General features: G+C 35.5%; 1 protein-coding gene across 12 annotated transcripts in view; it reads left to right on the forward strand.

Moving 5' to 3' along the window:
• The window catches only part of SLC25A27 (solute carrier family 25 member 27), a 29,561-nt gene that overhangs the window by 10,458 nt on the left and 8,022 nt on the right, over positions 1-11,081 (forward strand). For 4 of the 12 annotated variants that reach the window (XR_002779113.1, XR_895609.2, XM_023527675.1 and 1 more), the window contains exons 6-8: positions 161-245; positions 4,994-5,086; positions 5,848-5,950. Coding sequence is in view for 9 of the 12 variants with exons in the window: in XM_023527675.1 (XP_023383443.1) it covers positions 161-245; positions 4,994-5,086; positions 5,848-5,950 (281 nt within the window). In the remaining 3 variants the exon portion in view is untranslated. The other 8 variants (XM_023527674.1, XM_011354776.2, XR_895610.2 and 5 more) reach the window with 7 other exon arrangements.

The raw sequence follows: 11,081 nt of genomic DNA on the forward strand, positions 1-11,081 counted from the left end.
TGATGTGTGAAGGATTTCCACAAATAATTTAGTTGTGACAGTAATGAGACCAAACTATTTCTAAGGTGTCCTCTCCACCCCACACCTTCTTTTAAGATTCAAAAGATATTCATTGTTGAATAAATAAACATTTAACCCTTCTTTTTCTTTCTGTTCCCAGATTTAACCACTTACGATACAGTGAAACACTACTTGGTATTGAATACACCACTCGAGGACAATATCATGACTCACAGTTTATCTAGGTAAGTGATTGTTTTAGTTTTAGGCTCTTTTTTTTTTTTTTTTTTCTCTATATCACCATTTTCATATTTGGCACACATTCTAACTTTTTATCTCTTTTGATTGGGAATCTAGTGATTACACACTTAGAGAAAGGTGATACATTTATAGAGAGCAATTTTCTTAAAGTTTGTTGAAGTTAAAATAGGAAAATAAAAACAAAATTGTAGAATGTTGCAGATTAAACGTCCCCAAATATTTGTACCTTGGTGAGACCCTCCCAGGGTCACATTCTGATGGTGGATTTTCCAAATCAGTTCAGTAGATATTTGAAGATCTTTTATGTTAAAGACACTGTGCAGGGCCTTGTAACTGGTACAAAAGTTTACCAAGTCAGAAATCAAGACAGTTGTAAAAACAGTGGACAGTAAATGCTGAAAGAAAGTGACTAGTTAATGTAGAGTTCAGAGGAAGGAGAAAACTAACGACTTAGAAGGTCCTACAAAGGAGATAGAATTAGACGTATGTTTTGAAGGGCTGTTTGTGGCTCTTTACAGAGAAAGGAAGATGAGCATTTCAGGCAGGAACAGTATGTGCTTTAATCTCTTTACGACACAATTTCACATATCCATTGGAGTGAGTTATTTTATAGATGTCTAGTATCTTTAACATTATAGTGATTTTATTTAGCTTCTGATCTTGTTTCCAGATTCTAGAACCCATTACACTATTTAGACAACCCCAAAGTATATTAATAGTGTCAAACCAGTGATATTTGGAGAAACACAGATATAGATGTAATTATGCTGAATTCAGGTTCGCCTTAGCTTAATATTCCTAGAGTGGTTTTCTGTCATCCTTCCTTTTTAAAAATAAGTATTATCTTAGCGTTGCTAGGGCAATACTTTTGTTTGTCTTTGCTCTTGTTCTTTCCCATTCCAAATTCCCACTGAGGTGTGATCACAGTCTACACTGTACTTTTTCTATCCAATAGTCCAGCCTCCTCTTTCATAGAGAAAACTGAGGATTTTAGCCCTTCTTCCATTTTTACCTCCATCCCTATAAACATATTTATTATATCTTTAGTCACTTTTACCTTCTTTCCGCCACTGTCTTTGTGTGTGCTATTTGTTCTGCCTGTGAGACTTTCTTCCCAGTCACTACCTGTCAAGTCATCTTGTGAAACTTTTCTATCTTTTAAGATGCTTGTCTGTTCCATTGTTATGCTCTACTCTAGGAGCAGGTTATATTCAAGTCTGCTTGAAATTCCCACAGTGATATCTGTTTCTTTGTCATTGTCTTTCTACCCAAATGGTCTTTGAAATCCCACACTTTGAACCTACAATTCATGAATTTCTCAGCAGGTGTAAGTCTACTTAATGTACACTACTCCACTTAACAGATATGTCTTTTTTAGAAAGACCTAAGATTTCCATCAGTATATATTCCAGCCCTAAATTGAAATAACTTACCCTTATTCTTCTCTAATTCAGTTTTTGAGAAAATGAAATGATTGGTATTTGGTTCATTTTTGAGCTCCACCCACTGGATTAGGTTTTTAAATAGATTGGTGTATTATGAGGCAGCTCAGAAGTTGCTAACTATGAACTCTAAGTAGGTACAGAGTGCTATGTGATCTTAAAGTTCTGGTATTATGAGGCAGCTCAGAAGTTGCTAACTCTGAACTCTAAGTAGGTACAGAGTGCTATGTGATCTTAAAGTTCTGGATGTTGTGTCATAGAATACAGTGAATGCTCATGGAGGCTCGAAGGGGATTGCAGCTATACAGAGAGCTTTATACAAGCTGTCAACATCTGAAGAAAAGAGAGTTTGATATGAAGAAGAAGAATAGGAATGGTGTAAGCACTGAACTATGCGATTAAACGTAGTGGAAATGGTATATTGCATGCTGTGTATGTTTTAGCACAATTTAAAAAAATAGTATGACTAAAATGAAGTCCTGGGGTAAGGCAGGAACAGTTGAAAACTATGGCCAGGATTTTAGTGAGATTGGAAGGCAGGTGGCAAGGTATGTTAATAAAGGAAGCAGAGGAAAGTTGAGGAGTTGAATTAATGGTCGGAAAATTATATAGAACAAGAAGACCAGGATAATCCCCTTTTTTAAATCTTGAGACTGTTGAGAGGTAAAACTGTAAAAGTTTAGCCCACACTGTGTGAAGATTGTACATAAGCATGATTATTTAGTTGATCCTGAAGAGTATTGCTGATTCTGATACAGTGCTGATGGAATATTTTAAACTAATCTTGTAGATAGCTATTTGGTCCCCTGGAAAGAACAAAAGATTTGCCAGTCACTCTCTGTCCATTACCTCTTTAGCTGTGTCCTGGGCCTCATTTTGGTGTATTACTAGCAAGGAGTGATAAAAGTCAATAGCAACAGTGGCAACACCCATTACAAGTAGCTTGGCAAAATTGACATCCCTGTTACCGCTGTGTCTTCTCCCTTTGACTCTAGATGCCATCTTATTTGAGACCTTTTAAATACATTATTTGCTCTCTTTTTTCAATATTTATTTAAACTAATATTATTTAAATAAGATTTAAATAAATAATCTCTTTTGCAAAAATCTTAGCTGAAGGAGGAATACGTGGGCTTTGGGCAGGCTGGGTACCCAATATACAAAGAGCAGCGCTGGTGAATATGGGAGGTAAGCTGCGTCCTAAAGTCTCTATGTGACAGGTAGGGCCCACAGTTGCTGAAGGGGCCCTCGACATGGTTAATATGCAGGTAAAAAAAAAAAAAATCCTCTAATAATCAATTACAAGGGCTACCCCCATTTTAAAAAGAGTTTATTAATATTACACTCTGATAGAAATAGTTTCCACTCTTGCCACTTAGGTATAGCTGAGCTGGCAACCAGCATCTCTGAAGTAAATGAACAAGTCAGAATGTACTGTTTCCTTCCAGTCTATCAAGCAAAGAGGGAGAAGCTGTGTAGCTGTTTTTTACCCTGCATCTTTTCTATTCCTTACCTCTTGATTAGTTTTGTGTGGTTTTTTTAGTAGATAGCTTTAGAACTTAGGTGAATTTTGTGTTAGTTAAGATATTTTTATGTGAAAATATGAAGGTATGTTAAAATTAATGATATTGAACTTTGAGTTTCAAAGAAGCTGAACAAATAGGAAATAATGTAAAAAGAGCTTTAGTTTGTATTATTAGAATATATGTGGCAAAACGATACATTCTTTCTGTATAGGTAATGCCTGTCATGTGATCAGAGACCCAAGGAAAGTTATATGCATAGTTGGGTCATTTGCTGGAACATGTAAATAGGTTATATGGGTTCCTTCTCTTGAATTCAAGTAGTTCTAGAGTGATTTTTCCTTTGAATTTTAAATCTTGACCTGAAAGAGGTAGAAAGAGTCTAGGTATTTTCTGATATGGCAATTTAGAGTAAAAGAATATGAAGATTCCTAATGCAGCTTCAACTTTCCTACCACAGAGCCTTCAGAGATTTCAAAAGCCTTGGCACAGAATTCAGTGGTCTTTATCTTTGTGAGGTATTTGATGTGCCAGAAGAACAGGAAAGCTTTATGCAGTTTTTCTTTCTAGCTTTCCATTAGCCAAACATAAGCTCTTCTTCAGACTCCCATGACCCCAGCTTCTGGCATTTAGACCTTCTTCTGTTTTCCATGATTCAGGTTAACTACCCTACCCCTCTTCTCATCACATGTCTTTCTCCTGAAAAAGTTTAAAGTAATTAATGAGTTTTGTGTTTATGAAATTTTGATCATGTTCCCATATTGCTTCTCTCATGCCTACATAACGAACTGCTAGTGGTTTTTAAACCTTTCAGTTATTCTTTTAGACACTCTTGATTTACTCTGCAGTAGGTTGACCACATCCATTTTGTCTCTTTTGTGTAATGGACAAGAAGCCTTTTTCAAGAAAGTGATTAGCCTTGTTGAGTAAAGAAAGGGGGATGAGCAAACACTCATCAGACTCTGTGCCTGAGCATGGATTGAAAGAAGAAAAGGAATTTTCCATTATCTGGGGCATAGGACATTCCAAATGAAAATTAAAAGCACGGCGGTGTTAGCATGGTGTATAGAGAACTACACTTAGTTATATTGTTAGAGCATAATGGGCAAAGAGAGAATATCTAAAATAAAATCAGACTCCTTAAATAGCCTTCATGGGCTGATCTCTGCCTACTTCTTTAGTGTTTCATCTGGCTTGACTCTCACTCCTTCAGGATACTGCAGCCATGCTGGTTGCTTTCCCTGTCTTAAACACTCCAAGAGCATTCTGAGCTCGCTCTTCTGCTTGTAATACTCTTTCTCCAGTTCTTCACATAGATGCTTCCTTCTTGCCAGGTATCAGTTCTGCTGTCACCCCAAAAGACTTTCTATTACTGCCTGTCACCCAGTTACTCCCTATCACATTACCCCATTTTATTTTTTTCATACCACTTATCAGCATCTGAAATTATTCATTTCTCCTCTGCTTATGCCCAAATAGAGTGTAAATGCCTTGAGCACAGGATCTTATCTGTCTTGCTCTCCTAGAAGAGTACCTACCACCAGTAGGTGTTCAATGTATATTTATTGACTGATATTCTTTTGTTTTTCTTTTGATCTACCTCTTTAATGAATTAATTTAGCATTGATTTTAAGCTAAAAGAGCATTATTATAAAGAATATTATAGTAATATATTGTGTTCTATTTTTTCTAAATATTAAATTCCCTTTTCTTAAAATCGAGCAACTGCTACATATTCTCTTTCAATTCACTTATTTGTATCTACAGTTTATGTTCTGGACTGGTAGCTTCTATTCTGGGAACACCAGCTGATGTCATCAAAAGCCGAATAATGAATCAACCACGAGATAAGCAAGGAAGGTAGATAGAAAGTCTTCAGTATCCGTGTGTCTGAATGTCTATAATAACATTGTTCTTTAAAGATGTTTCCCCTATTTATTCTTAATAGAAATGTATTTATGTGTTTATGTGTTCAACCAGGAAATTATTTTTATGCAATTACCTGCTCTTTGATGAAAATGCACTGTGCCTTTGGGGAAATAAGCTAATTTAATAATCATTTAGTCACAAGGTATTTATTGTGACTTTATTGTTTTCAAAGAGTTTTGAAAACAGACTCTGCTGAGAATTTGCAAAGCATTTTCTTCAGAAGCTCATGACTTGCATAACATGGAAAATTTGATTTGATATAAAACAGCATGTTCTCCCTGGAAGCAATCAGGTAGAGTGAATTCTAAGTATAAGACCAAGGGTGGGATGAATCAGAAGAGTCAACCTTGAAAATATCTTTAAAGTCAGAAGAGGTAATAATGTCATTTTGTTCGTCATTTCCTTATAACATTGATGAGATAAAATAGGAACTTAACTCTTGTTTATATCAATTAGCCTATGGTAAAATTGGTTTTATTATATACATCATTTTGCGTGAAGTTGCAGAACCTATCGATGACATTAAGTGAGGACTTACTGTATGTAGAACCACAAATATTATTTGCCCTAAACTAGCAGAAAATATTTAATTTATAGTAAGCTTCCTTCGGCTATTTTTTTTAATTAATATTTTATTTATACATCTATTTACACACAAGAAATATAACAAAATTGTCTTCTTTCCTTTTTAGGGGACTTTTGTATAAATCATCAACTGACTGCTTGATTCAAGCTGTTCAAGGGGAAGGATTCATGAGTCTGTACAAAGGCTTTTTACCATCTTGGCTGCGAATGGTAAAGTTAGGTCTTTCCTTCTTTTGTTTTTGTTTGTACTGAAGTTACTTTTAATATGTAAATACTTTCCCTTTTTCCTTCTCGTTTTTTGGCATGGCCCGGTTCCCAAACCTCAATTCTGTCTTTCTTTTTTATATTTCTTTTTTGTTTCCTTTTTACCTCTCCTCAGAGTTCTATTACCTTCTTTGGTAGATTAAGGTAAAGTAATTCATTTACATCCAGAAGTGAATAAGTTGATATTCTGTTATTATAAAGTCAATAGATAGATTTTCTGCAATGTAAAGCTTTTAGTAGTCTATTTAGCCAAAATATCATAATTCCGGACAGGTATACAGGTTATATACTAGAGACCATTCCTATGAAAATGTTACTGTTTCAAACAAAATTTGTTACCTTGATGGCAAATGTCGCATTACACATTAATACTTATTACCACAAAGCTCTGCTTAGTAAGAAAGCATTCTGTCATTTTTATTTAGTTCGGATGTTTTTACTGAAGTGAACTAAGATGTAGAATTAAACTTATTTAAGCAAAATAACAAAATAAAAACAAAGTACTCAAGTATTTTGTAAGTTAAAAAATATTTTTAAAAAATGAATGAGTTGTGGGTTTAGAAATTCAAACAATCAGTACTTTATACAATATAATAGAATATTAGTTGAGCACCTACACCATGCAAAGTGTTGTACTCAGTGCCTGCCTTGGTGCTAAAGCTTCTAGTCTAGGTGAGGACACACATTGAATAAGAAACTCGAAGTGATGACTGGGAGGGGGAATATGCATGGTAATATGGAAATATATAGCAAGCGAGTACAGCCTAGGCTGAGATATTAAGAAAATCTTCTTGAAGAACAGACTTTTGAATTGAGATTTGAAGAATGAGTAGGACTTAGCCTCATAAAAAGAGTGGAAAAGAACATTCTTGGTAGAAAGAATAGTTGGAATGGACAGAGAACATAATGAATTCGAAGAAATGAAGGAAGCCCAGCAGGCAGGCCAAACAGAAACACAGAAGAGAACAGCACAGGGTGAGGTCAGAGAGAGACAGGGACCAGATCAGGAAGGGCCATATGACCCATAAAAGTGAAGGCCCTGATATGTTTTAGGGAACTACAGAAAATTCATTGTGGCTAGAGAGAAAATAGGGCCTCAGAGGAGGGTACTGGAGAGAATTCTAGAGAAGTACTTAAGAACTCATTTGAGAAGAACCTGGTGAGCCAAGTTTCATAGTTCATGTGTAACCCTATGGTTAGTAAACAGCTGCTTAAACATGGGAACGATGTGCTAAGATTTGTTTGGTGACAAGATTACTTTGGCAGCAATATAGAAGATACATTAAAAGCTAAGATACAAGAAAGGAAGTTTTGACAGTGGTCTAGCCAGGAGATGATTGTAGATATGGAGAGAAGATAGATTCTAGGGACATTGATGGTTAACTCCACAGGACTTATTAACTGATACAGAATGTGAGAGAGAAAAAGAAGGAATGTGAGAGAGAAAAAGAAGGAAATGTGACTGTTAGGTTTCTAGTATGGGAGACTATATGGATGGGCGGAACTATTGATGAAAAACAAAATCAGGGTCAGGAGGAGTGATGGGCAAGGAGAATATCCAAAGACAAAGGAATACTGAGACCACTTAAACTGACCCATTTTCTTTTACATGAGACCCAGGAAGTATAGATTACAAAAAATATGAGTACTTAATGTGTAACAACCATAGGACTAAGCTCTTTACACATGTAAATTATTTTTTAAAATCTTACAAAAACCTTACATAAAACAGATAGTGTTATTCTTATTTTTCAGATGAGAAAACCATGGCTTAACATATAAGAAACTTACTCAAGTTCATATATCTAGTATATGGCAGAGCTAAGAATTGACTACAGATCTGTTCATCTTTTCTTAATATCTCAGCCTAGGCTGTACTCGCTTGCTATATATTTCCATATTCCTAAATAATACAGTATACTGAGTTTCTCAAGACCCTACAGCTAGTTATAGAAGTTTTAAAAGAAAAAAATATGTAGTGATGATGAGATGTTACCAGAGAAAGGCTGGGTAAACAACCAGAGATCATTGCCTTGTTGATTTGCCATAGTGCATGACCCTGATCTTAGAAATCTCACTCATGAGCATTTCCAAGTATATTGGCCTTACAAATACAGATTCATTTCAGCTGAACTCATTGAAATTGATAAGCAGACCACTGTATCACCTCATTCACATTGAGAAACACACTTGACAAGTGATCCAGATGCTGAAGTCCTCTGGACAGAATTCTTCTAAATCTGTGCTGTATGGGGAGCCAAGTTTAATCAGAAGGTTGCTTGCTGAACACAGGAAAATAACAGGAAGAGCTTATTTGAAAAATTAATACTTAAGAATATTAAACCAAGAGCCCTTATGTGTCTAGCTCCACATTAATAGGCATATGCTTGGCTCACTTCATTTGTGGTTACAAGAATATGGTATCATCACAGCTTCACATTCTTTATTTTGTCCATGTCTTCATACATTTAACTCACCAAGATGTGATCTCCACTAGTAAATTCTTAGTCTACCAACATAACATGCTTAATATTTCCAAACATATATGATACACATATTGTTTTACAAACTCTCTAGCCAAATATGTTTTACATTCTACTTGCTTAAGCCTATTTCTCTAGGATGATCGAGTTTCTCTCTGGTCAGTATTACCCATCACCTACAAACCAAACCAGACAGGAATTGGATCCAAGACACTGTTTCTCTGATAGTTGCTTCCAGTGTTTACTCTGTGATATCCCTCTGTGTGTTTAGCATTTAAATCTTCTGTTGACGAATAACTCTCATCTCTTTATATATAATTCCCTTTGGTACAGTTATACCTTCATTCAAGTTAAGTGTTTTTGAGCTGGAAATTCTTCTCTCTCTTTGATGTGAATTTTTATATCCATTTTGTGATATAGCAGGTGTTGGTTTTGTGACCTAACTCCCAGAGGATAACCTTTCATCTTCACTTTGAAGTTCTTAAGTGCCTCCTTCTCATGGTCTATACACAAACGACATGTAGGGGAGTCCAGCCTAGGATTCAGGCATGCTGAGTCCGAGCCTTTTAGCCAGTAACGTTCAGTAAAAGAACCCTGGGATGGAAGCCAGAAGCCCACGGTCTAGATCCACAACATATAAAAGGCATTTGATTGTTAAGCCTCAGTGTCCTTATTCATCAAAAAAGGGATATCAATACCTTTCTTTTCTACTGTAAATTGTTCAGAGAAATCTGTGAGAAATATAAGACATGAAAAATACCAAAATGTTTGTTTTCAGCCTAGGTGTATTCACAATGACTTCATCATTCAAAGATGTGTATGCATATATGTAGAATATTAATAATTTATTTGAAATATGCACTAACTTCTTTGGTTAATCTTTCAGACCCCTTGGTCACTGGTGTTCTGGCTTACTTATGAAAAAATCAGAGAGATGAGTGGAGTCAGTCCATTTTAAGCCCTTAAAGATGCAGCCCTTAAAGATACACTGTTCAGTATCATTGAAATATGGGCATCTACAACACCACCCCCCTATTATTTCTACCTCTTTAGGAAGACACCTTATTCTACAGAGACTGTGATTTATAGGGGGCAGCACTTTATTTTTCTCTGGAAACCCAAGTTCTCTTTGACTCCTCTCTTTGTTCAAAAGCAATCTGGTTGGATCACACATGGCCACCCGATTAGACCCAGCAGAGCATTTTCTAAAGAAGAATGGAATCCTGACCACTTACCTTGAGAGATCTGACCTTTGAAATGTTATTCTATGATGAAGAGCCTGCTTAGAGGAGAAGTGCCCGAAGGGAGACAGCATCTCAGACCTGAAGTAGACAATAGGAATGGGAAAGACTACATACATACATGCATACATACATACATACATACATACATACATACATACATACATACAAAATAGTGACTAAGAAATATACTGAATCTATTATGTCAGTATTTTCATTTGAAATTTGATATTTCACTTTTCTGTTGTTTAAGTGCACATATTGTAAATTAAAGATAGGTGAATGAAAATTTATGAATAAACATTTTGAATTTTCCTAGTGTTGAAGGAAGTTGATGTATCTTTTCTTCCCAGGTGGATGAAAAAAAATCAAATTGAGATGATGTTTGGATTTCAAGGAAAGAAGCTGCTTTCTGTCAGTGCTGTTAGTTAGATTTGGGTTAATTGGTTAGCATTCCACTGCACATGCTAAGGACTTCCTGACAGCCACAGATTTTGAATCTTGGTGAAAACAAACAGTATTTACTTTATTATATATCCTGTTACAACTTGGATTTATTGCTAGCTCTCAAGAATCATCAATATATTAAGAATGCAACTTGCCGGATTAAAGCTCAGGTGGATAGGTCTTTTTTATAAAGCAACTTCTGTAATAAGCCTTTTAGTGGCATTTTAAAAGCAAAGCTGAGATGAAGTCATCCTTTCTTTCTTGTCTCCCCCTTTCCTAACACTGAGAGAGAAAGAGAGAACTCAGAAATCATACTAAAGCTGTCTCTAGCCTGAAACTTACTCAGTTTGGCAAAGCTTCCTGCCTAAAAAATAATAAGTATAAACTGCCTGTCGTATACAGTTATACCTCCAATGCCCAAATCACATCAATTTTCTAATTCTAGAAGGGTGAGAGATTTCTTCAGATTTACCTATATAGCACCTGCTCCCCAACCTCAGACAGTAGGCATTTCTGGATGGATGGCTACGTTTATGAGTAGAGGCTGTAACTGTCAAAATAGGCAAACTCAGAAAGCTTATCTAGGAAGGACCATGGAGCTGACCCAACAATTTGTTATCACAGACATGGATGATGTTAATCAGAAAAAAGTTTACAAGTGCTTTGTGGTTGTACTAATGCATAATCACTGCCATTTAAGAGGGGAAATATACTTTAAAATATATTTTAATGTGATATACTAATCTGCAGTGGCTTATTGTTTTTCCATAGAGTTGTATAATGTAGAATTTAATCTCTTAAAATCGTTAGGTGGACTGCTTTTCCATTGCATTTGTCAATCTGTATGAATTGAGTTGTTAACTGTATTTAAAATAATGTTATGTACTTAAATTCCCAAGTGTTCTG

The sequence above is a fragment of the Pteropus vampyrus genome, unplaced genomic scaffold, assembly GCF_000151845.1.
Source record: "Pteropus vampyrus isolate Shadow unplaced genomic scaffold, Pvam_2.0 Scaffold18, whole genome shotgun sequence".
Lineage (NCBI taxonomy): Eukaryota > Metazoa > Chordata > Mammalia > Chiroptera > Pteropodidae > Pteropus > Pteropus vampyrus.